The 27,995-nt window shown below is 35.8% G+C and overlaps 1 protein-coding gene across 1 annotated transcript in view; it reads right to left on the reverse strand.

Annotated features, from left to right (window-relative positions):
* Window positions 1-27,995, reverse strand: part of nbeab (neurobeachin b) — a 408,640-nt gene that overhangs the window by 300,656 nt on the left and 79,989 nt on the right. Inside the window, exons 2-4 of the mRNA XM_060888097.1 lie at window positions 8,381-8,612; window positions 2,903-3,003; window positions 2,282-2,377 (exon numbers count right to left, since the gene is read on the reverse strand). Coding sequence (XP_060744080.1) covers window positions 2,282-2,377; window positions 2,903-3,003; window positions 8,381-8,612 — 429 coding nt within the window. The remainder of the gene's footprint in view (window positions 1-2,281; window positions 2,378-2,902; window positions 3,004-8,380; window positions 8,613-27,995) is intronic.

The following is a 27,995-nucleotide window of genomic DNA, read 5'->3' on the forward strand; positions in this document are numbered from 1 at the left end:
TAGAAATAATTTGAGTGTTACATGAAACCTGTTGACTTGCCTTAAATTTCAAGCCAACTTCTTCCCTGTTATATTTACTAAACAGCTCTCATTGGCTGATATATTTATTTATTTAGTCATTTCAATTCTGATTTCATTATAAACAAACACAAACCATCTAGCAACTCGAGGTGTTCCTCAAGGTTCCGCAGCTGGTCCACTCCTTTTCATGGACCATCATCATGTTATATATTAATAGAAATATTTGTCACAGTCACAGTCTTAGATTAAAGGACCGCACAGATGACACACATCATATCATTCTACCACCTCACACTCACTGGAGATATGGAGGTGTTCTTGGTGTCTGAATCAAAAGTTTTAAATAACTAAATAGTAAACTGTGAGGGAGTTATTCTGAAAACCCAAACCTAGCCTGGCTAACCTTGACATCAACATTTTCATATCTTCACTTGTTTTAAAATTTTGTTTAAATTCTATTTTTTTTTCTATTTTTAAGTCACTCTAACACGCAAAGTTTTAGCCCACGCTCATACCTTTATAACCTCCAACTTTTTCTTTTCTTCTTGCCAAAACAATCTTGAGGCTCCGATATACTTTCAAATATCTGCCTCATGACTGACATCCATGGTTTACTTTAAGAGCTAAGTCCTAACCAGATCTGTACAGAAGATATTATACTCAGGACTAAATGTAGACAATACAATATGTCTAGGTCTAAAACTGGGATGGAATTCAAAAATCTGTTTAATATGACAAAATGCTGGCAATTTAGATAATACTGATCTAAAAGTGAGTGGAAAAAATGCTGAAGTTACTATACATGGAGTTTGTTCTGTTTTGTTGTGACCATGTTGAGCATTGAATGTCTTTGTCATGTCTTACTCCACAGTGGTAGTTAAATATGAAGCCCATATGAAAGTAGACGCTCAGGGCTTGTCATAATGGTTTGGACAATTTCCTACACCAGGGGGCATTCAGTCAGGGGTTTGTTTATGTCTGTCAGGACTCAGCCCGGACTTTTTGTCTGCCCCGCCTTTGTCTGCTCCTCCCTGTCATCACACCTGATCCATATTGTGTCATCATTGTCTTTTATATTTAAATGAGATTCATTAGTTACGTTTACCCCTTGTCATGTCTAGTCAGTGTTAAGTGTCGTCATGTGTATTGTTTCAGTTATCGTCATTTCTGTCTTTGTCGTCTTTGTTTATTAAACCCCTTTCATTTGATGCTATCCTGCTTACGGGTCTGTCTCCTTCCTTCCAGGATGTGACAATGTCTCCTCCATGCCATGTGGCTCTTTTAATTCACTCGGGAGTAAAAAGTCAATGCTGACATTCCTTAATGTTCTGAACTGTACTACACAATGTACACAATGCACCTAAACACCCAAATTTGAACAGCAATTTTTACATTTTAGCATTTATTACATGCCTTATTGCTTAAGTTTTTCTCTCTCTCTGCTTTTGTTTGTTTTGTGTTTTCACGTGTGTTTTCCCCACCTGATCCTTTCTGCCTGTTTCTGCCATGTCCCCTACTGTATGTAGCACTCACTACCTCCCCAATTTATACCTGTGCTAGTTAAAAGCACGTGCTTTTTTTTGGCTGACTCCATGTTGTTGTGTGTTGTTTGTTACCTGGTGGTCTCCTTTTCATATTTTTGGTTTTCTTGTAAAATGTTTTATTTGTATTTTGAATGTATTTATTTATTTATGAATGTATTATTTATTTGTAGTTTTCTTGTAGAATGTATTTTAGTTGCTCACTTTTTCCAGTAGTGTTTTATGTGTCTGTTGGTTTCAATGTTTTATTAATAAAACCACTGTCTGTCTTCTATCCCTGCATTTGGGTCTGGTCCGACAGAGGCACCCGCACCTGAAAGTACTAACAAAACTAATACTAATAAACCTAAAACAAATATTAATGAAACCAAAAATAATACTAATAAAACTAATATTAATGTAATATTAATGATATGTTTGTTTGCTTGTTTGTTGGTTGGTTTTAATATCTTAAATTTATGTAGCTCTTAGCTTGCACAGAGATCATTTGTGCTAACAGGTAAATACAGGTACTTTTTTTTGCCTTTAAATATTTGACTCTTTAGGATAAATTCATATACTTATAACAGATTTATACATTTCTGTAAAACTGCTTTGTGACAAAAGCCATTGTCCAAAGTGCCATACCATTAAATCTGAATTGATCTGAATTGAATGTCTGATTAAAAATCAGGCACTTTTGTGTAACATAATGTACCCGATGATTGCATTCGACTCACAGCAGCACTACGACCCGGAAAGTTGAAGAAAGCATCCGGTCCATGTCTCTGTGGCATCTGATTCAGGACAGTAAGCAGCTTCACCGCGTGTCTTGGCTGCACACAATACACACAGTACAGAAGATTTAACAAGTGTGTCACTACTACTGGAACTATACACCTTACTATCACTAGATACATGACTACCAAAGCAGAAACATTTTTCACTTCCAGAAATAAAGGTACCGCAGTGGACGTTACTGGAGTGCTACCATCGGTACAGTCAAGGGGACATGTTTTATGCATATTTTGATTGGAAGCCTTAGTGCAAATAATTTAAGGACCTTTATTTCTGAAAGTGTTTATCTGCACTAGATGGCATTCACACTTTCTGAAGACTCTAATTTGCCACAATAACAACTCTGCTGTTCCTGATGAAGACCTTCACTGTGTTTAGAAAGAGATAGCTGTGCTGCCAGTTTCTTGACTATAGTGAGTAGTGCCATTGATGCTCTGTCAATATCTCTCTCTCAGACACCAGCAGGAAGTCGATAACAGCGCGAGCCGCACTCGTTCTTTAGCCTGGTTGCTCTTCTGACCTGCGACACTGTCAATAACTGATCTAGGAGAATCAGATCTTACCCACAATCCTCCCTCTCCTCTGAGCATACTGAAGAGCATCTTCAGCTCCTTCACAGTGATACTGTAGCTGGCCAAAACTCCCAGCATGTCAGCCAACAGATCTAAAAACAAGAAAGAGAGACAGACAGAGAGAGAAAGAGAGAGAGAGAGAGAGAGAGTTGGTGGTTGGTGATGATGCTTCTCATTTCAATAACTGTGTCTCCTTGCATCCCTTCTACCCTTCTGAGGAAGTAAGGACAGATTGCCAGAAAAGGAAACAAGGACAGAAAGACTTGATCTCATATCACAAAATGTTAGAAGAGAGAAATAAATAGATGACAACATAACCTATAAAGATTACAGCTCATTAAATGCCTATTGAGACATTAGTTCAGACACTGTTGCTAACCTTGAAATAGAAAATATTTCTAGTAATTAAAGGCAGGGTCTTCGATTTTTGAGAAATGCTTCAGAAAACCTAGTCGGGACGAATAATAAACAAAAATCAAAACAAAAATCAAAACTAACGTGTAGCCAATGAGCAGAAAGGGGCGTCTCTTGTCAATATGGGCGGAGAGAGTGTTCAGTGCGCATGTGTGACATTAGCAGAAAATGGTTTTAACATTGACATGGAGGATAAAAACAAAGAAAGAAAGCGAAGAAAGACTTACGATAAGGCAAGAAGTAGGACGTGTTAATATAGGATCAGCTTTCAGTAGGATCTGATTATGCTGGAGAGAACTGAAGGAGCAGGAAGTTGGTGCATATTCACAGATTGGAGTTTCCCGAGTCAATAACTCCTGAGCTAAACGCTGTTACTACACAAATAACACCTCTTTTCTATCGTAGTAATGTAGAGACGCAGCTACAACCGTGTTTTGTGTAGTAACAGTGTTTAGCTCAAGAGTTATTGACTCGTGAAACTCCAATCTGTGAATATGTGGCCAACTTTACTTAAGACGCCGAGGCGCTTTTTTCCTTCTCGATAGGTGAGTAACGTTGGTTTTGTTTTGTTACACAGAACTAATACATGCCTTTGTCCTTTGCATGATTATGCTTGTGTGTCATTTTTGCTTGTTTGTTTATCTGCAATCGTATTGTTCTTCCCTTCAGCTATGATAAAGACACATTTCTTTCCATTAATTGCCTGGGTTACGTATGTATGTGTGGGCGGAGCTATCAATACAGGGGTGGCACCCATTTGGGTTAGGGGCGTGTTTGTTTTGGTGATTTTATATGTCAACATTGGCTTTCAAAAATCGGAGACCCCACCTTTAAAGCAACAGCTCAGAGTTAAAGTCTGGTAATATGACAGTATGCATTTAAAGTTCAAAAGTTCTTGTTCAAATAATGTTGGATTAAGAATGACTTTCAGTCCTGGAAAAATATCTGTATGATATATTTTTGGTTATGAATTCCACTTGACTATATTCAGTTGTACTGTAGAAAGGAAATGATTTATTATCCCACTCTCCAGTGTCACCTGAATGACAGTGATGTGGTTCTCTTTTGAGTCTGGCTGCTTCTCAAGGTTTCTTCCTTATATCATTTCAGGGAGTTTTTTCCTCACCACTGTTGTCTTAGACTTGATCATTAGAAATAAATCAAAATTTAATTTTAAACCTTGTCATTTTATTCTACATTTTAATATTTCTATAAAGCTGCTTTGAGACAATCTTTATCTTGTGTTGTCGACGTGGTCTTCTGCTGTTGTAGCCCATCCACTTTAAACGCTCGCCTTTAAAATGCTTTTCTACTCACCATGTTTGTAAAGAGTGATTATATGATCATGAAAACCCATTACTCTACCTATTTTCCTCTGACACAACTGCTACTCACTGGATCTTTTTTCCTTTTTTCTTCTATTTCAGATATTCCATTCCTGATATATGAACATGACCTGAACATTAACCGAAGCTCCTTGACTTTCACCTGCACTTCATCATACTTCATCATGATCACATACATACAGTATCACTTACTGTACTGTCCTGATCGTCTTTGTAACGTAGTCCTGACTACGTCCCATCTCCTTCTTTGAAATATTACAATTATACACAGTTCATGTATTTTTTCACATGTAAAAGTGTGCAAACAGAGCAGAAGAATTTCTCAGTATGTAAACGCTTAAGCGCTCTTTATGTGCACACGAAGACACCTTGAGAGCTGCACGAATGAACAGATGTTCCTATTAAAGTGGCCAGAGAATGTATACCTATCGAATATATTAGCAATGAGCAGATTGTATATTAATTTCATATTGACTAGCATGTAGTGTGTCGTTTATATATCACCAAGAGCCAGAGCTGCTGCTGGAGCTGCTGCTGCTGCTTCAGGGAATCATAGTGATGAAAAGGTGAGGATGACATGAAAAGAGGAAGAAAAGGAGGGAGGAGGATTTGTCATTCATAAAAACCAGGGTAAATGTGATATTCCTCTAAACTGTCATTCAATTTCATTACAAAACACTGTGCCAATAATGAGATCTCTCTCTCTCTCTCTCTCTCTCTCTCTCTCTCTCTATCTCTCTCTCTCCATCCCTAAGCATATGTCCCTACTGAATTTCAGTCTAGAAGAGATATCAGATATCACCTTAATCCACAACTCCAGCTCTCTCTCTCTCTCTCTCTCTCTCTCTCTCACACACACACACATTTATAATGCTAAAACAGGCTTTCAGAAACAAACCCATCTCACTGGCTTTGCTTATATCTCTTGCCTTCTGCTGTTCAGAGAAGGTTTTCTTTTGTTATCTCTGACCTTATATCTGTTCAAGTTCAAAACAACTTTATTTTGTTTATTGCCTCTCGTGGTGTCAGAAAGCTCGGCTTAGAGAAAATGCTACGGGGAAATCAGCCTCTCCTGCACCACAGCTTATTATTACAGCTATAAAAAGCAGGTCTCTTTAAACCGCAGTGCACTTATTTAAAATTATTAATAATAATAAATAAATGAATTCACTCTTTCAGAAGTCATGAACTGGAGGACTGCAGTGTGCACGGTGATGTGTGTGTGTATTGTGTGTACAGTATTTATATATCCACCACTTTACAGGAACACTGGTACACCAGCTTCTGCATGTCAAGAGCTTCATTTAATGTTCACTTCAAACATCAGAATAAAGAACGTATCTGATCTTGACCATGGAATGTTTGTTAGTGCCAGATTTTCTGTGCAGATCTTCTGGGATTTTTATACAAAGTGGTCTCTAGGATTTAAGCAGAATGATCAGTCAGTCAATTCCTGTAGCATTTATTCTGCACAGGGTTACAGGAAACATGGAGTCCATCCCAGGAGATTCGTGGAACATCCTGGATGGATTGACATTATCAATCACAGGTCATGATCACACACCCGTTCGTACATTATGGACAATTTATTAGGTGCCAATCAGCCTACAGTGTATGTCTCTGAACTGTGTAGTAAACTAGAGGGAATCCAGGAAACCTTCATCTCTGAAGGTGCAAAGTGTAAAAGGTGCTATAAATATATTCATTTCACTCATAATCTCTTACTTCTTTATTAATAATTCTCTCTCTCACTCACTCATTTTCTACCGCTTATCCGAACTTGTGATTAGATCTGTCATTATTGACATTGGCAGATGTCTGTGACATTGACAGATTCTTCTGAGACATTGACAGATTCTTCACAATATTTACAAGACAAAATCTGGTTCAGAATCTTTATTTTTACTCTCTCACTCATTTTCTACTGCTTATCCGAACTACCTCAGGTCACGGGGAGCCTGTGCCTATCTCAGGCTTCATCGAGCATCGAGGCAGGATACACCCTGGACAGAGTGCCAACCCATCGCAGGGCACACACACACACACACTCTCATTCACTCACACAATCACACACTACGGACAATTTTCCAGAGATGCCAATCAACCTACCATGCATGTCTTTGGACCGGGGGAGGAAACCGGAGTACCCAGAGGAAACCCCCGAGGCACAGGGAGAACATGCAAACTCCACACACACAAGGCGGAGGCGGGAATCGAACCCCCAACCCTGGAGGTGTGAGGCGAACGTGCTAACCACTAAGCCACCATGCCCCCCATTAATAATTCTATACTCTGGAAAATATTCTTTTAACATTAATTTCTTCTGAGATGTCATGTTTCTATAGTTGATGTTAGGCGGTTTATTTACTACGAATGTCTGAGCTCCATGGAAAATGATCCCTTTTACCTGACAGGTCAAAGCTGAGAGAAGTCCAGGGATTTCTTTATTTTTTTTTATTAATTTTTATTATTATATTAATACCTTTTTATTTCTTCAGGTATGTTTTCTATTCATGTTTCTGTTCATATTTTTTTGTTTTGAATTAATAATAATGTTTAATATTGTTAATTTTATCATATGCAGTTGATTTGAAGACTGTAATGTGATTGAAGTTTGTGGTAAGTGCAGCTGAAGAGAGGTGAATGCTGAGGGATGGCCACGGATTTAAGTTTTTTTTTTTAGGAATTAAATTTTATTTCTTGTTCAGAATAAAATGTGACCTGGGGATTTTTTGTTGTCCGGTCTCATTCATTTGGTGACACAACGCAGAGTGAAGGTAACAAAAGCATAAAAGCAAACTTGCAAGGAATTCTATGAACTCCCAAAATTCTAGGAAATGCCGTGTTGATAAAAGATGCAAGAGGAGAACAGCCAGACATGTTCAAGCTGAAAGTAAGGCTTTCACTCTTTAGCCCTGGTGAGCAGAAAACAACCTTATCAAATATATAAAAAAAACAACAATGTCAAACCTTAAGGTAGCTGAGCATCAAGTACTGATGCTACACCCAAACTGGAGCGATGATTGGAAAAAGCGTTGGCTGGTCTGATGAATCTAGATTTTTAATACAGTTGTGAAAGATGTTTAACTAAAAAATAAAATGGATTTTCTTCCTGTTATTGTGTGTCCATGTTGATCATTGAATGTCTTTATCATGTGTCACTCCCACAGTGGTGGTTAATATGAAGGGCTTTAAGAATTTATAGTGTTTCATAGGTATGTATAAGTCTGTTTTTACCCTATAAGGTGCAATATATTCATCTAAGTATGTTTTCATACAAATGTTTGTATCTTCAGAATAAATGTTGATATCAAACCCATTTCTGCTCTCTGAGATGCCCCAAGTTCTTGATCATAAGGAGATAAAATTTGAAAGTGTTACTAAAATTCTTTGTAAGGTTATCAACAGAGAGAAAAACACACATCTCACACTGCAAGCTAAAAGATCAGACTCACAGACAGAAAATAATTGGTTAAAAATGACTGATTATTCGACTTCCATTCTACTGCTAAAAAAGGGGTTAATAATAATCAAGCACTGTTTCTATGGTACTACATCCCTCACTTTATGACCACAATTTACTCATGCTCTCATGATTTCTTCTGTCATGACAAACATGTCTAAATAAGCATCATAATCGTTTCAAAAATGTTCTGAATGCATATCCTGTTGGAATTGTAGAAAAAATAAGGAAGAGTTTACCACATACCTGCGATCATGTCATCGACAGAACTCATTCTGAGCAGCACAAGCTGGATCAGTCCCACCTCGGTGCAGGTCTGTAGGTTGCGCATGCTCTTGCGCAGGATGGCCGTGAACATGCTCCAGATCTCGGCTTGGCACGTCACTTGGCAGTGTTCGAGAAGCTCCACCATACACACAATGCTTTCTGCATCCTGGATGATAAAGTTCATCTCCAGGTCAAACTCACCTCCTACTAACTGTGGAACAAAATGAAATGGAGAGAAGAAGGGGAGCAGTTAAGTGTTTATTCTCTGAACGAGGAAAAGAATCCTATTTCATACATATTTTATCGTGTCATATCATGTCAGGTCATTCAAATGCAAATTCTGGTCAAGCCTAACAATGATGATTAGCAATGCTTGTAAATAATATGGAACAATTTTATTCTTGCAGTTCACCAAGCATGAAATTGATCACCTTAGTCCTTGCCTGAGACGCAAAGTAGCCATGAGCTTTCTTTACCAAGGCAGGCATGTGGAAAATAGGCTGTGAAATGTTGCAGTAACATTAGCATGATAAACAGACGCTAGTCTTGCCTGATTCGGCAGGAGGACGGCGACATCATGGTACTGCTGGTGTTATTATTATTAAAGACAACAAGAAAGTGCTCAAAAGATGAGGCTGATTCTTCACTACATCAGAACTTCACCTATATATAATCTGAGTGAAAGAAGCCTTTTTACCACCCGATAGTCCAGCTACAGAACAGCTGAGGAACATCATGACAAATAGGCTGTCCTTTCAGTCTTGAACAGTGGGTGAAATAACACAAAACTGAAGGCTGAAACGTTATCTGGCAAGAAGGCAAAAACGTTTTTTATCAGTTTGTTATTCTTCTTAAACATTTCCTAATTCAGGCGATTTTTAAATCTTATATGTCTTTAAACATCTCAATGTGACAAAAACCATGTTTTATCGTATCTGTGTGTGATTAAATTCATAAAGATTCATCAGTGTGACAGGTTTTTAAAAGACAAGCTGTAGTGTAGGCACAAGAACCAGCTGCTGATACAAGATGTGGATTAACCCTGAAATGTGTGGATGTTTTCTAGGAATTCATGTACATCTCAAATTATAACAACCGAGCGCTTATAGTGTCCTCCAAAATTATTGGCAACCTTAATTAAAAGATTTATTCATTGATTCATTTATTTATTTCATTATTATATAATAATGAAATAAATTAATTAAGCAATTAATTAAGTAATTAATTAATTAATTAATTTCATTATTGCATAATAAGTACTTAAATTATTTAATAATTAATAATAATAGTATTATTATTGTCAATAATAATAATAATATAATAATAATAATAATAATAATAATAATAATAATAATAATAATAATAATTAATTACAATTTTATAATAAGTACCGTAAATGTTATAGCTAACATTCTGATTTTATAACACATCAAAATAATATAAAATATTATAATGAATTATATTTTTCCCCTTCACAACATCTTCTTAGAAAATTATGCTTAGAAGTTATAATATGGTCCATAGAAAATATTTATTTGGTTACCTTTTTATTTGTTTTTGTTTTTTTTTTTATTTGTCTTTTTGTGTGAAAGTTCAGCTCATTATTCATCTATTTCCACAATGTAACCTCTTGGCAGAGCCAACTATGTTTTGGCCTAAAATATCTAAAATGTTTGTGTGTCCAGTCTATTTGTTCATTTTGGTAAGTTTTTTTGTTTGTTTGTTTTTTTGTCTGTGGGTTTGTTTTTTGTTTGTTTATTTGCTGTTGGGTTTGTTTGTTTTTAATTATTTGATTTGTGGTGGGTTTGTTTACTTTTGGTTGTTTGTTGTTGGGTTTGTTTGTTTTTTTTGTTTGTTGGTGGATTTGTTTGTTTTTGGGTGTTTGTTGGTAGGTTTATTTGTTGTTGTTCATTTGTTTTTGGTGGGTGTTTGTGTTCTGGTTGTTTGTTTTTGGTAGGTTTGTTTGGTGTATTTGTTGTTTGGTTGGATGGTTGTTTGCCTGTTTGTTTGTTTGTTTAGTTGTTTGGTTGCTTGTTTGTTTGGTTAGTTGATGGTCAAATTGTGAAATGTTTCACTTTTTTATTCGTTTTGAAGGAAAAAATTTAAAACAACTCAATTTTGTTGAAAAATGATTGACAGATAGCAAACATATTGTATGTCAGCAGTTTATTTCTCAGCAATGCCACAACAAGCTTGTTTGTTAGTTGAAATGACTGTTCAGTTGTTTTTCAGACATCCTTGAGTATAATATGTGATTTAAATGCATTAGTGATGTACGACAGAACTGATAAGCTTTGAGATTATTTATACTAAATCTCTACACTCTCATCACAGCTAATCAAAATCAGCACCAGACTTCCATCTGGGAGATGTTACTGAGCCGCTTCTGTCAGTAACAAAGGAAATATTCAAAATATTCAAAATATTCAAACATGTATAAAAAGTGCAATACTGAAAACAGGCATTAAGAGTGACCCAAAACAATGCAGTGTCAATGTGCTCCTAATTAGCAAACAAGATGAAAACGACTCCTTAGAGAGATAATTAGTGCACATTTTACTAACACTGATTAGAGGGGTGAGTGTGTGTAGTGTGTGGTTGTTTATGTGTGTGTGTGACTTCTATATAGGCCAGGACTTTGTTTGCCAGCATAAAATACTTATGCCAGAAAGGAAAAACGCTTTCATGAAAAAAACATAAAATAAGGGTGTAAGAACATACTGCAAGGATCTAAGACTAATCGAAGGATTGCAAAAAAAAAAAAAAAAAAAGACGAAGAAAAAAAGTTGTAACCCTGAAGAAATAATTGTGAATTCTAATCATACATAAATGGCTTAATAATAATGTTACTTGTTACTCTGTTCCATTATATAATTTAGGGATTAAAATCACATCAATTACATGACATAAATTATAATTCTAACCATTTTAATTAAATGAACATAACTAAATTATTACTATTAAAAGTAGTATTATAAATAATAATAATAAAAATCATATAAAATAGTATTTAATATTTTATTTTTTATTTTTATATTTTATTAAACAATACAATATATTTATTTATATTATTTATATTAATATTTATATTAACTTTGTCACTGTAAAACTGCATATTAAATAATATGCAATATTTAATTAATGCAACAAATCTAAAAAATAAAACATAATAAAATTAACAATAATAAAAAATATTATTATTATTGTTGTTGTTGTTGCTGTTACATTTTAGTACTTTTTTGTTATTTATTATTTTTTTTGTTCATTTAACTTACTTTATTTTTTATAATAAAAAGCTAAGACTGTAAAATAAAATTATAATACATATCATAAAATTGAATAAATTATTTATATACTGTATAATATTTGAGCAATAATCACACAGAGTGTCATAAATACAAAATAGTACACAGAATCAAAAGAAAGACACTAATTGAAAGACAAATCAGTAGAATAATTTGTGATTGTTTTGTTATTTTTGTGTGTCATAATCATTCATCACATTCTCTTCCTAGTTTGCATTTTGTCCCTTTTGTATTTTGTTTCATTGCTTGAACAATAATGTACTTAGTGTGTTTGTCATATTCTGTAACCGTTCCTATATGATTTGATTGACACTGTCTTATAGGATAAAAAGATACTGTATATCCTGTAAAACCCCTTCTAAAGGATTTAGTAATGAGATCCATTTGAGTTCATAGTCTGGTCTCTCAGGTGTTCCATGAATTATGAACCATAACTGACCAAAAGAGAGGAAGAAGATTAGAGGGTGTTTTTTATGTCCAAGCAAACATTTCAACACATTAGGTCATTTCATTTGAAAAACAGACGAGTGGCAAACGAGATAAACAGGGCAAAGCAAGAGCGAGTCTAGGAAACCTAATACAATGTTGAAAAACCGGGATAGCAATACAAAAAAATAAATAAAAAATAGCTACAGGAAAACAAGGTAACTATTTTAAATATATGACACACAACATTTACTTCACCCTGAACGAATAAGGAATCAAATCTGAAACAGGTCAAATTGATTATCACATCACACGAGGGCAACAACCGGTGAAGATACAGGATCAGAAACAAAACCAAAATCCAATGTGAACAAAACCAACACATGAAAACACAGAGAGTGAGCCATAGTTCTAAACGCATTGACAAAAATATTTTAATTAAAATACAAATAAATTGTCTAATAACATTCAAGGAACAGCTAAAATACAGTTTTATTTATTTATTTGTTTCTTTGTTTGTTTGTACATTTTTTTAAGATATGATGTCAGAGAAGCAGCTGTAAACTAGATTTATAAAGTTCGTCGCAACAAACTTTGATGTTAGCTTTCATGAGGCAAGTATTCGTAAAGTTTTTGGAGGCAAGTGGACATAAAACTTGTGAAATCTAGTGGAGCGCTAGGGTGCCAAAACATTTGAAGGCAAGTGGAGACGAGCATGTGATGTCATCAGAATACACGTGAGGAAGTTCCCCTCATTGTTCTGAGTGATTTGATATGTCACATGTCCATGTTGCAAAAAGTTTTTTGATTTTGCATATTTTGGGGGCGGGGCTGCGGCACAACCGAAAGGCCAGTCGGTACACCAATTTAAAAGTTTGTTCAGAGTATCACCCTAAAGGATCTGGCCGAGTTTGGTGTAGAGAGTTCGAAAGCTTGCCGAATTATAAACCTCCAAAGTTTATAATGGGAGTCTATGGGAAAAAAGGCAACTTTGAGACCCGGTACCGGAAGTACCTGTACTCAGATCGCTTAGAAAAGTAATAGCAACAAATTTTCAGACCAGGGTCTACAACATATCCGAATTTGGTTCATGTGGCTCAAAAGCCCTAGGAGGAGTTACTATTTATATATTTTTGTCTAAGCTTAAATACAGTACTGTAGGAAAACAGAATGTTGGCTTCTACAAAGCCAACATAATAAATTGGCTCCAATAAAAGTAAAATCTGTTGGACTAGTTCACAGACTGCAGGATTCAACAGTCTGAGCTAGAAAGAAATCAGCCACAGCCTCCTGTCTTTATACTGCTGTTCTCTAAATCTCTACTTATTTGCATTAGTAGTGAAACAATTATTGTTTCCAAAAGGGAAAAAGTTTCAAAATAATTAGAAGACATTTGTTAAAATAAAATTATAGCAAATAAGACAACAAGAATGCTAAAATCTGAGCTCATTTATACCAGCCAGAGATGTACAAGAGATTCATTTTTATTTTCTATCCATGTTTTTTTTTTTGTTGTCGTTTTGTTTTGTTTTTTTTGAGGGGCCAGCAGGTATTAGATGAGTTCTGGAAATGAAAGTTTTACAAATTTCAAGCTCCCTTGAAAAACTATGATAAGAGCTATCAGAAGAGATTTACTCAATAAAAACACTGTTGTTTTTTTTTTTTTTTTTTAACTCTTCTGATGCTTTAACAAATTCTGGATTATCTCAAAACTCTAAAACTCATTTTAATCTAATCAGTTTCCCCTCAAAGTCGCACAGTAAAATTAAACAATGCCTTAAATTTTGATTAAAAGTTAACTTGGAATTCAATTCTGGGACACACGATCTCCCCAAGCCTCAGTGTAATTGCTTTGTGGTAAAGAGGCGTCTGCTGACTTATTTTTCAGGCCATGTTCAGTCAAGCGGATCGTCAGATCGGAGGAGATACGAAGAAATGACGCTTCTTCGTATTCGACACGGAATCATATTATGACCCGACTTTTAGTCAGTTAATTAGATTTTTACTGTAAAGCCAAAACAAAAAATCTTTAATTATTCTCATATTTTCCAGCTTGTGCTTTCTGAATGGAAATTAAATATGAATTAATTAAATCTGCAAGTAAATATATTCACTTTACTTATATTTATAAGTCAGTGCAAAAGTTTGTGCACCCCATAGTTTTAGGTGTGTTGTGTGACAGTTATTCCTTTCTTTCTTTCTTTCTTTCTTTCTTTCTTTCTTTCTTTCTTTCTTTCTTTCTTTCTTTCTTTCTTTCTCTATGCTTCCCATTTCATCTCCTCAGTTCCTTTGCTGTTATACTGTTGATGTGAAAAGACTGACACTTTTCTGCCTTCCTGTGTGCTGTTATTTTCCTCACCTCTGTCGAACTTATGCAACGATACATAGAAATGTTGTGGTTTTTGTCTTGATTTTTTTTCACCTATAGCTCTCTGAAAGGCAACAGGACATGAATAATAAAGTGAAACTATTTTATTGTAGGTAAATTCCATGTGGAGAACAATGTAATCATCACTACACAATCTTACACTGTCACACAACTTCCAGTGACATTTATTCCAGATTATATTGTAGTGCTGTATTACTAAACCTGACAACATTCAAAAATTTTGCACAGAGATCCTCAGAATTAAATAGAAATAGGCTACAATAAAATGTCACATTGAACACTTTACAAATAATCTTGATCATTAATAGCGATTAAATAGTGTTTCTTTTCTCTTGCTCATGTGCAAACATGAAACAAATCAACAGTGTAAATATCGACCATGTAGACATTAGATAACCGATTTGTAAAAAAAAAAAAACTATATATATTAAAAAATGTACTGTTTTAATTTATTTGTTTACTGTTTACTGTGCATTGCTGCACAATCCTCAATAAATCAACCATCCAGCTGAATTTTCCATTATTTTCCAGACATTGCCATCCAGCAGTTCCTGATTACACAATTGATAATATAATTATTATTCTTGTCACATACTGGTATGAAGGCAGATGCTATTTATGTTATCATATACAGAGGAAAATCAACAGCTCAAAAATAATTTATATGCTAAATTAGTTAGGTTCAAAATGGAATGACATTGCTAGATGAGTTGTTTTTTTGGTGTAGGTATGTAAATATAACCTGCCGTAATGCTACAGCGTTAGAAAAGAACAAAGAATCTGGAAAGATCTGCACTTTGGTTTGGTTTAAACCAAGCAAATGAAAATGAAGGAGATGAGTCATTGATGAGGACAGTTTGTGGATTGTTTACTGCTGTGCCTCCATTTTCGCCAGCTTTCACACTCTCACTAAAATGAGAAGACAAAATGAAAGCAGTGTAACTGAGTTACAGAAAGATAAAGGTTGAAATAAATAATAGGGTCTAGAATCACCTGTAATGTGTGCTTTACAGAATGAGAGGTTATCAGTAGTCCACTTTCTCCACAGCGTATTCCTTAACGTCAGTGTTCGGAAACATGGCCGCCACATTCTGAACTAAAGAGCTTAATTACATGCTTGTTTCCAAGGAGTAATTTGCACCTATTGTGTTAGAAGAACAGAATGGAGGAGAAGGATCAAGGTGGGGATGACGTGAGGTGAGGAAAACCTGCCATTTCAAATTAGCTATAATCTTTCTTTAGACTATTGGCATGCTATGAATTCTTCCTTAAGGTCTATAGGTCATCTGAATATTCAAACAAATGTCTATATGTCTCAATATGAACTCACGGTAAAGAGTCTTTGAAGGTCAGGTCCCGTATTCATAAATATTATTAGTGCAAAGAGTTGCTCCTAGTGATGAAATTCGAAGAAAATTCTTTGAAATGTTGACGTTTCTCCTTAAAGTTATAGAAAAAATCCTAGTAAAGATTATTTATAAAGATTAAAAGTTATTCATAAAGCGTATTAACCCTTAAAAGAGCTCCTAAGGTCAAAGAGTATATTAAAGAGGACATTTACGAGGCTTAAGCATTTCTTTAGCAGAGGAGAAAATGGCTGAAAGGTGAAGAGTTGATTGAGGTGATAAAATGATACAGATTAGATCGTGTAGGGATTATATATATATATATATATATATATATATATATATATATATATAATCATATATAAGCAGAAATGTATTTTTTTACATTTATAACATAAATGTTTATTACATTTATAACATACACGTTAGAACTTATCTAATATCAGTCACAAACTTAATCCCTACACGATATAGTCTCAAATATCTTAACAAAGAAATAGTGTGAAGGCTTATAATAGACCAGATTTTAAGCACTCCTAATTTTTTTATTAGACAACCAATCATAGTCTTCTACAGAATGTGTCATACCTAATAAAGGGGTTAAGCCCACCTCCTCTCTAAGATAAAAGCTGTATTTTCCTTGCTCAGTGTTGCTCTGAGATCACTGAGTGGTCCTGAATCACTCTTAAGATAAGATTACTAGTTAGAAATTTTTAAGCTAAATTAGGAGCTCTCAAAGTTCATTCTTACAATCTTTGTCATTACAGGCCCTGGAGTGTTATTTGATATAGAGATCTCTCATTATATCACTTGTAAATCATTATTGGACTTTGTGATCATATAAAAATGATTATTGTGTGTTGTGTTTAACCTGATCAATCTCTAAAGAAGTTATTACATTTGACCTGAAGCCATTTGGAAGACTGAAACTATCTGCTCTTATTGGTATAACTTTACTTCACATCACTTCCTATTTTAAAACTCAAGTTTTATAGACAGCTGATTTATTAATTTACACACACACACACACACACACACACACACACACACACACACACACATATATATATATATATATATATATATATATATATATATATATATATATAGGCTAGCAATATGTGAGCTTTTGGAAAGACAAAAATACTGTCAGACTGGTGCATGTTAGCTATCTTGCACTTTCTTGTTGTCTTTCTTGTTGAGCATACAATGGTTGTATATTTGACCAGAAATTCTCTCAGAAATCCTGTCAAATTAGTTTATTTTAGCTAGCTTCTTAGTGTTACTAGAAACAACTACAAATTTGATCCAAATCCTCTCAGAAATCTCAGAAAATGCTAGCTGATTAGTGTTAGCAGCAACCATTGTATATTTAACCAAAATCCTGTCAGTTTAGCTCATGCTAGTAAGAGGATTACCACGTTAGCTACCTGGCTAGCATTAAAGCATACAAAGGTTGTATATTTTACCAGACATCCTCTATAAATCCTCTAGAAATACTGTCAAATTAGTTCATGTTATCTAGCTGATTAGTGTTACTAGAAACAACTAAAATTTGATACACATTTACCATATTTTAGCTAGTTGATTAGTTTTAGCAGCAATTATTGTATATATGACAAGAAATCCTCTCTGAAATCCTGTCAGGTTAGCTCATGTTATCCATTTTATAAGCAGCAGCTTATAAAAAACAATTGTAAATATAACCAAAAGCTTCTCAGATATCCTCTTAGCTAGCTGGTTAGTGTTAGCAGAAAAGATTGTGTGTTTAATCAAACATTCTCTCAGAATATCCTGTCAGGTTAGCTCATGCTTTTAAGATAATTATAGAAAATTGTAAATTTAACTTTTTAATACTTTGAGAAATCATGTTCAGTTTGTTATTGCATATTAGCTAGGTAGCTAGAATGCTATTTAAAATAAAAAAGTATCACAAGTCGTTTCAGGGGGGGCACGGTGGCTTAGTGGTTAGCACATTCGCCTCACACCTCCAGGGTTGGGGTTCGATTCCTGCCTCCGCCTTGTGTGTGTGGAGTTTGCATGTTCTCCCCGTGCCTCGGGGGTTTCCTCCGGGTACTCCGGTTTCCTCCCCCGGTCCAAAGACATGCATGGTAGGTTGATTGGCATCTCTGGAAAATTGTCCGTAGTGTGTGAGTGCGTGAGTGAATGAGAGTGTGTGTGTGCCCTGTGATGGGTTGGCACTCCGTCCAGGGTGTATCCTGCCTTGATGCCCGATGACGCCTGAGATAGGCACAGGCTCCCCGTGACCCGAGGTAGTTCGGATAAGCGGTAGAAAATTAATGAATGAATGAATGAAGTCCTTTCAGGTTAGCTGATTGTAACTAGATGACTAGCATTAGTACTGCACAGTATAAATACAACTATAAAATCCTCTACAGGTTCAGCTTATATTTGCATAACAGACAGATTAGCATCTATACAAATCTTTTTTATTCATATTTTTCCACCAGTTAAATACATTTGATTTGGTGTGTATGTTTAAACAAAATACACTTCATGTTACTGTGACTCACTTTTGTGTATGCAAGTCAAACCGGAACACATCCCCGTTGTTGCTACACACGTTGTGTAAGGTGCTACAGTATATGATGAAATTCTTGCAGATTAATTACCCTCATAGATGACAAGTAATCATCAGAATCAGAAACACGCTGGAATGTGGTTGAAATAGCAGTCACGATAGGGTTCAGTCACAAATAAAGACTACAGTACGTCTTTGAACCAGCTTGCGCTATTACATTATGTTAACCCCTTCCACCACTGCCAGGATAAAAATGATAAATCCTTCCTTAAGCAAACCTGAATTTATCTACACATGCAGCATACCAGAAGTACAAGAAGAAGCTCCACTATAAGACTACAAACACCATTTCCACCTGAACAAAACCCAAGTCCAACAACAAGCAGCTAAATAAACAGACAGATTTTTTTTTGTAAACACTGCACAATCAACAAAACTGACACAAGCACTCAGCCATTCCACTGTATAAGGATAAGCTAACAAGCTGATGTGCTAACTAGCATATTTTAGGCATATTATAGTTCAGGACTGAGGAACACTTCGTGTGTATAGTGAGCAAGCTAATAAATTTAGCATTTGTACACCCCAAAATGATTTAAAACTTTAATCTCATCACAACAAGCTAATCAGGGAATATATTCCAAAAGCATCAAGCGCAACCCAGTTATTTCAACCTTCACTTTGTATTCTACTCAGAATTTCAGATACATAGGAAGAAAAAGAGTAAAAAAGGAATATGATTTGATTGAGTGGCGCTGTGTGCTGATTAGCTCTGTACTGCACAGATAGAGGGCGATTGAATAAGGTCATTAACTTACCATCATGCAGCCATCATTCAACATTTTGTTATGATGGATTTACTTAAGAAACCACATTTTTCCCACAAGAACACATAAATTCTTGAATGAGTGGCAGACTTAGAACAAAATAGCATGTCAATTTAGCACTTTGCTTATCTGTGAAAGCAGAACAGTTTTTAAAAGGAAAATTAATGCATGGTAAAGAAATCTGTATTTTTTCTTTAATCTGAGATTTTTTAGCAACAGACAGAAATCCAAAAAGAGAATTCATCCATCTTTATTCATTTATTTTTCTATATACCAAATAGAGCATAGTAAAAATTTAATAAGCTACCTCATAGTTTTAAAAAAGTGAATGAAAAATGAAAGAGTGCTTAATAAACAACGAGACACACACACACACACACACACACACACACACACACACACACACACACACACACACACACATATATATATATATATATATATATATATATATATATATATTTATATATAAGAAACATTTAAGAAACATTTAAACATTTGGATCAATTTCTCATAATATTACTAGTAGCGTAATGAAAGAAAAAGGAAAATCAATTTGGAAATAAAAACAAATGCAAATGCTTTCTTTACAGACAGACAGACAGAGAGACAGACAGACAGACAGAGAGACAGACAGAGAGACAGACAGACAGACAGACAGACAGATAGATAGATAGATAGATAGATAGATAGATAGATAGATAGATAGATAGATAGATCATTACAAGCACTTAAATATGTCACAATTAATTTGTAGCTGTGTTTAATTTATATTTTAACCCTAAACCCTGTTTTGTCCTCTCTACATAAAGCTCAGCTCAGTCTGCATAAAATATTAACCTCAAATCTTTGCCTTCTTCTTCCCTGAATCAGTTTCATATTAATACAACTAGCCCTTACTCAGCAAACACTGGCAACCTTCCCCGGAACAGCACACAAAAGAATTTTACACGCTCCATTCATACTGACAGAGAGCCATATAATATGAAGGAACATCACAGTTTATTCAGTGGGGAATAACTACAGAGGGGAGATCAGATAAGACAAACTCAGTGAACTGAGAAAATGACAATGTGAGAGTTGCAGGGACAGAAATCGACAACAGGAAAAGGAATTTCAGCACTGTTTACATAACTGCCTGGTCTCTAACTATCTACTGACTTGATGTACATGTTTCTAAATTCATTATGTTCAAGGAAATCTTTAAGAAAATGGCAGTACATGACTTATTGTCACAAAACAAATGTTTCTGGTATAGTTATAAATCAGAATAATCATGTTAATTTTGACAAAAAAAATGTACAAGCCATAATCCAACTTTGATTATTTGTAATTTAATGCGGGTTTGTGATTAGATCTGTCGTTAGATTGGTCACGGGGAGCCTGTGCCTATCTCAGGTGACATCGGGCATCAAGGCAGGATACACCCTGGACGGAGTGCCAACCCATCGCAGGGCACACACACTCTCATTCACTCACACAATCACACACTACGGACAATTTTCCAGAGATGCCAATCAACCTACCATGCATGTCTTTGGACCGGGGAGGAAACCGGAGTACCCGGAGGAAACCCCCGAGGCACGGGGAGAACATGCAAACTCCACACACACAAGGCGGAGGCAAGAATCGAACCCCCAACCCTGAAGGTGTGAGGCAAACGTGCTAACCACTAAGCCACGGTGCCCCCCTCTTTATTTTTATTTATTTAATTTTTTTATTATGAAGATAATGAAAGGTTGGGAGAGCCAACCTCAACTAATCCTGAAGTTTATTTCTTCTTCTTGTTCTTGTTCTTCTTCTTCTTATTATTATTATTATTATTATTTACAATGGGTTTAAAAAAGCAAAAATTTACAAGCCAAATTCCATTTTTTTTGTTTGTTTTAATAAATGTAAAAAAGGTTACGATAAGATCATTTGTAGTCCTGACAGCCAGCCTCAACTAATCCTGAAGTACAGGATTCTTAGGTTATTGCAGAATTATTCAGAGTATTACAAAAAAATTACATTTTATGATTTATAAGCCAAAATCTGTTTTTAAAAATGGTTCAAATGTGATACTGCGATGAAAACTGATGCACGCTCTCGTTTGTGTATTTGTGTTAGAGAGAAACCACATGAGAGCTCAAATTTCTTTCAGACTTTTAAATGCAACTGACAACAAACCGAAGAACATCACAGTTTTTTTAATCAATTCATAGTTACATCTAATCTACATCTTTTTTTTTTTATTCCGTATTCATCTAACAGAGATAAATTTACATTTCTACCCACTATTGAAAAGCTCAACATGGCCTGCAACAGCATTCACCCACTTCATTACAAGCTCTTCTTGGTCCTCAACCTCAAGACACAAAACTGCCTCTCCCTCAGTAGCTGGGTTCTGGAGATTCATGGTTGCCATGGCTACATGCAGCGGAGATTGAACCATTTCTTTGTAGAGAGCCTGCAGTGGACGTGGAAGTGGAGAGAAATAAATAGAGTCCGTGTCCTATTTCCAAGTGAATGAGAATGAGGGAAACAAGAAGCCCCTGAGGTCTCAGGATGTGGGGAAGGAACAGGTGGTGTATCTTCTCTATTATCTATAAATATGTGGAGCAGGTTGCAGAGAGGGGGTTTCTCTACTCAGTGTGTATACTGATGAAAGCTGAAGTCCAGACGCTCGTATTGGGAAAAAAAGGTTTCTGGGTTAAAATAGAGCTACATACTGAAATAAAAAAAAAACAAAACCTGAAAACAAAGATGGGAAGAAGGTAAAGTAGTAATCTTTGAAACAGAATTGATTTTCTGTTTCAGTTCTTCAGTGGGAATGAAAAAAAAAAGACAGTACGTTGTATACTGTGGGCTGTTTGCAGTTTTTGGGGTCAGTCTTGAGAATATCGGACGAGTAGAGACAATTATAAAGGAGAAATCAATATAAAAAAGCATCAAGAACTCCCTAAAGATTCACAGAACAAGAAAGAAGACATGACAGCCTTGTCAGGAGACAGGCAATAAAGGTAAAGATATTCTCTTCATGTTGGTGAAGTGAGACTGATTCAAGATTCCTTCCAAACAAAACAGAGAAAAATCAAAAAGTTCAAATGTTGTGCTAAAAAGTAAATAAATACTAAACAAATACCTTGAGAATTCTTTACTCATTTATTTATGTGTTAATTTACTTTATATTTTATTATAGTATACTTTATAATTTACTATTTACTTTATTACTGAAGTATTCATGTAGAAGTAAAACACAGATTCAAGGAAATAAATATGTTTTGGGAAGAAGGGAATTAGTGAGTGTTTTTTGGGAACAATGAGAATCAGTGATTGGTCTTTAAGAACAGTGGATGTTAGGAATAATATGGATAAATTATTGGATGTTGAGAATAACGAGGATCAGTTGGGAATAGTGGAGATAAATGATTGGCCATTGGGAACAATAAAAATCGGTAATTGATCATTGGGAACAATATGAATTTGTGATTGGTCATTAGAAACAGTGGAGACAACAACAGAAATCAGTAATTGATGATTAGAAACAGTGGAGATCTATGGTTTGCTATTGAGAACAACAGGAATCAGTGATTAGTATTTAGAAACAGTGAAGATCTGTGATTGGCCATTGAGAACAACAGGAATCAGGGATCGGTCACTGAGAACAACAGGAATCAAGGATCGGTCACTGAGAACAACAGGAATCATGGATCGGTCACTGAGAACAACAGGAATCATGGATCGGTCACTGAGAACAACAGGAATCAAGGATCGGTCACTGAGAACAACAGGAATCATGGATCGGTCACTGAGAACAACAGGAATCAAGGATCGGTCACTGAGAACAACAGGAATCATGGATCGGTCACTGAGAACAACAGGAATCAAGGATCAGTCACTGAAAACAACAGGAATCAGGGATCGGTCATTAGGAACAGTGGAGATTCATGATTTGTCAGTGGGAACAACATCAGTGACTAATCATTAGGAACACCAGGGATCAATGACTGGCCGTTGCGATAAATGAGGGTCAGTGAAAACACCAGTTCATGAAAGTGCAACACCATCAGCTGATAAACATTATAGATTGTTGAGTATTATTTATTGAACACTTAAAGGCTCTAAAAGTTCTAAACCCAATCCTCAAAAATGTCAAGACTTCCAAGAACATAAGACAGAGTACAGCGAAGAGCTTCTTATTCATTCATAAACCATCAAAACTATAAAGGTCAAGAAAATGATAGAAGAAAGTGGGACAGAGGTCAAACACAAAATGACTCACTGTTCCTTTGGCTCCATTTATTTTGATGAGAATTGGCCAAATCTCACCTCATGTCCTCACTGATATATAAATATCCTGCGCACCAAGATGTCTAAAAGTAAAGACGTGTGAATGTAAAAATAATAGGCGATATGAATTCTATTTCATAGCAGGTTTAATGTATTGTTCTATTTATAATAATTTTTCAAGACAACTGATAAAAGCACCAAACATCTCAGAATATAATCAAAGTCCACAAAATTCCTGTAGTAAATACAGGGAAACATTTCCAATGGTGTGCATCCAGTCTTTGGCATGTTTGAAACTTTTAAGGTCTGAATACTGACCTTTTAAAGTCACATAATGTGTGACAGGTTGTAACTCACTGCCCTTTTAAACAAGATTTTAACAGGCACAGATACAGAAACCAACAAAACAACAACAAAAACAACACGTCAAGATTCAAAATGAACCCAGTTATCGTCTACAATGTGAAGTTTTTGTTTCACTTTACATTAATCTTGAAAGTATTACACTTTCCAAAGAACTCTTATCCAGCAAAGCCAGAAGTCACAAGATTGCCTTTGTGATTAATACAGTACACAACATCAATTTTCTCCTAATTTACCAGTTTACTCTGCTTTACATCTTTCCAGTGTTCCTGATTCAATTGGATTGCTGTCTTGTATCATCTTCCTGTCCACGTGGGTTTTCCGGTGTTCTTCTCCCTCCCAAAAATATACTGCTACACTACATGGTTTGGCTACACAAAACTGCCCCTCAGTGTGCAAGACGTATTCCCAGCTCACAACATACCCAAAAAAGACTTTGCATCTACCACAACCCTGACAAGGAATCAGTTCAATCGGTCAAAAGCCATTCATTTTCTTTAACATTCATTCATTCATCTTCTACCACTTATCCAAACTACCTCGGGCCACGGGGAGCCTGTGCCTATCTCAGGTGTCATCGGGCATCAAGGCAGGATACACCCTGGATGGAGTGCCAACCCATCGCAGGGCACACACACACACACACACACACACACACACACACACACACACTCATTCAATCACACACTAGGGACAATTTTCCAGAGATGCCATTCAACCTACCATGCATGTCTTTGGACTGGGGGAGGAAACCGGAGTACCCGGAGGAAACCCCCGAGGCACGGGGAGAACATGCAAACTCCACACACACACAAGGTGGAGGCAGGAATCGAACCCCGACCCTGCAAGTGTGAGGCGAACGTGCTAACCACTAAGCCCCCATTCTTTAACATCAGCTTTGATATTAGTGAAGCTACAAATGTAAGAATACGCTATGATTTTTATAGAAACAGCTAATTTGTTTACAGTACATTTACAGCATTTGGCAGACACTCTTACCAAGAGAACAAATTTTTATCACATTTTATACAACTGCACATTAAGGGTCTTGCTCAAGGACCCAGCAGTGGCAGCTTGGTAGACCTGGGATTCAAGCTTCCAAGCTTCTGATCAGTAGACCAACACCTTAATCTCTAGGCTACATGTTAAAGGGACTTGTGTGAATTTATAGATTATAATGACATTTTTCAGTGTCAGGGTTCAAGCTGTAAGTTTTCCTCCAAGGGAAACATTTTCAGAATGCCGTTGTGATGTTTCAATAACATCTAACAACATTGAGTGATCTTTCCATGACTTTAAATGTAACTGTAAATAGTTAGTAAGTGTGACGTGTTTTTTAATAAACACAAAAATTGGATTACTGCTATTAACTGCTGTTGTATGAGAACACTTTGTGACATGTTATTGGGAAACCAATCATCTTCCATGTACGTAAAGAGTGCTCTAAGCCTGTCTACGGTATACACTCCTACCCCAGACACAGTGGGTTGTATTAATTGTAATTAGAATAGAAAAAATGTCAACAAAGTAAACAGTCATAAACTGACATGGAGTATATTACACTTAAAATATGCAAAATTATTGACATCACATAGCAAGTAAGACAATAGGTGATTTAAAAAAGTGTCACGGTGGAAAGTGTTGAACATACAATCAACCACAGAGGCCAGAGACCATGGTGGTGGCATTAGACTGCTGAGGCTATGGTCAGTTTTGCACTCGGGTCACCGTCATTGAGTATTTTATGCATAGGCAGAAATAAATTCATGTTAAAAACTGTACTGAATTCAGAAATTATATTACACTGATGCTCATACTCAGTTTTTCAGAAGCTACTGATTACACAATTGCACCTGAGTATACAGTATTGCGTGCAGTTACAGAAAGGACATTATTTTAATCGCACTATTCTGTCACCCAGATGAGGATGGCTTCCCTTCTGAGTCAAGGACTTCCTCATTTCATCTCATATCATCCTTTTTACCACCGCTGTCATCTGTGGATTGCTCATTAGGAATGAAAATTTGATCATTTTTAATCAGAATTTTTATATTCCACACAAACTGAGTGAGATGTGCAACATGGTGCGTTCACACTAGTGTGTATACAGCGTGTCATTGGCTATTTGGAAGCCATCAGGTGGTTATTACACACCTCTGTCAAACAGACAAAATGTGTATGTCACTGTAATTTCTGAACTTTTTTAACAGAGGGCAATGTTTGACAATGTTAAATCTGACAGGCAGGAAGTACTGCTAGATTAAATGCTGCAGATCGCTTCCCAGCTGTCCACCTCGGTTGCCTCTAAATCTTAATTTCTACATTTTCTCGACAAATATTTGGAACTTGGACTTTTTCCCAGCAGTGTTAGATCTTTCTGTAAGAGCATTTCAGCAATACTGTGTGAAAAATGAACCTGACCTTTGGCTCATCAATACTTTTAACAATGATTGCATTATCTAATATCGAACATATTCATGAATTTGCTCTGCTCAGCTATAATTATGATGTTCAAATCCTGTTAATTAGGTGCTTTTAAAACTAGGACAAAGCTAATGCATGATCTTGTGTACGCACTCTGCAGTGTGTAAACTGTTTCGATTATAAATATCTCCACGCTCATCACATTCAATTTGCATTAATAATGGACTAGTGGTTAGCACGTTCGCCTCACACCTCCAGGGTTGGGGGTTCGATTCCCGCCTCCACCTTGTGTGTGTGGAGTTTGCATGTTCTCCCCGTGCCTCGGGGGTTTCCTCCGGGTACTCCGGTTTCCTCCCCCAGTCCAAAGACATGCATGGTAGGCTTGATTGGCATCTCTGGAAAATTGTCCCTAGTGTGTGAATGAGTGTGTGTGTGTGTGTGTGTGCGCCCTGCGATGGGTTGGCACTCCGTCCAGGGTGTATCCTGCCTTGATGCCCAATCACGCCTGAGATAGGCACAGGCTCCCCGTGACCTGAGGTAGTTTGGATAAGCGGTAGAAAATGAATGAATGAATGAATGAATGAATGAATGAATGGACTGAAAGAACAGATCAGGGTTTTCCAAGTGCATTGTGGACCTAGGAAAGTATTACAGCAATGGCAGGTTTTTAGCCCAGGTACCAGAGGCCAAAAAATTAAATTTCCTCCTGTTTTGTTGTGTTCATGCTCAGCATCGAATGATTTTGTCAAGTCCCACTCCACAGCGGTGGTTAATATGAAGCTCATATGAAAGTAGACACTCAGCATTTTAATTATTTATACTTTTTCGTAAGTATGTCTGTTTTTATCTAGCCTACTAGGGGAAATATTTTCATAGAAAAGTAAAAGAATAAAAATAAAATATGTTCTTTTTTCCCACACAACTGTTGGTATCTTCAAAGTAAATGTTTATATCAAACCCATTCCTGCCCCGAGTGCTTGTTCATAAGGAGCAAAAATTTAAGGTGTTTATCTTCAACCAGTAAAATTACGTGTGAGGTTTTCAACAGGGAAAAACACACGTCTCACACTGAAAGACAACGGGGTCCTGACTCATTTAGATCAGACTCACAGACAGAAAGTCATTCATTTGTTTATATTGATTAAAAATGTCTTATAAGTCGATTGACTGCAGTGAACTGGTAAAAAGTGTTTGTAGCGGATTTGTTTACTATAACAGCACATCCTGGAGTGTTTTAATCCTTATTTCTCACATACACAATCATACACAGTATAACATGGAGTAAAATGCTATTTATGACTGTCCTTGATATAAAAATAGCCAACTGTAGAGAATAATAATAAAAAAAACAATTATTTATTAAAATATAAAGTAAAATTAAATACATGTAAAAAATACAATAAGAAAATAAGAAAATATAATAGAAAAATATAATCAGAACAGAGATAGTGTTGAGTGTGGTGCAGTGATGTTCAGGTAACACACTTATACGACGTGTATTTTTTAGATGTGTGCTGATTATATTTACGGCTGATGTTCTAAAACGTCCTCAAACCAAATGGCTTGTCAGTCTCTATGTTTCTAAGACAAACCACATCCATATACAGAAAGAGATTACAGAAAGTAAAGGCCATGTTAATTACGCTGAGCGATAAATGCAGCAGTTCTGCATCCTTTCTCAGTTACACTTACTGCTCCAT

This window comes from Tachysurus vachellii, chromosome 15 (assembly GCF_030014155.1).
Source record: "Tachysurus vachellii isolate PV-2020 chromosome 15, HZAU_Pvac_v1, whole genome shotgun sequence".
In the NCBI taxonomy this organism is placed as follows: domain Eukaryota; kingdom Metazoa; phylum Chordata; class Actinopteri; order Siluriformes; family Bagridae; genus Tachysurus; species Tachysurus vachellii.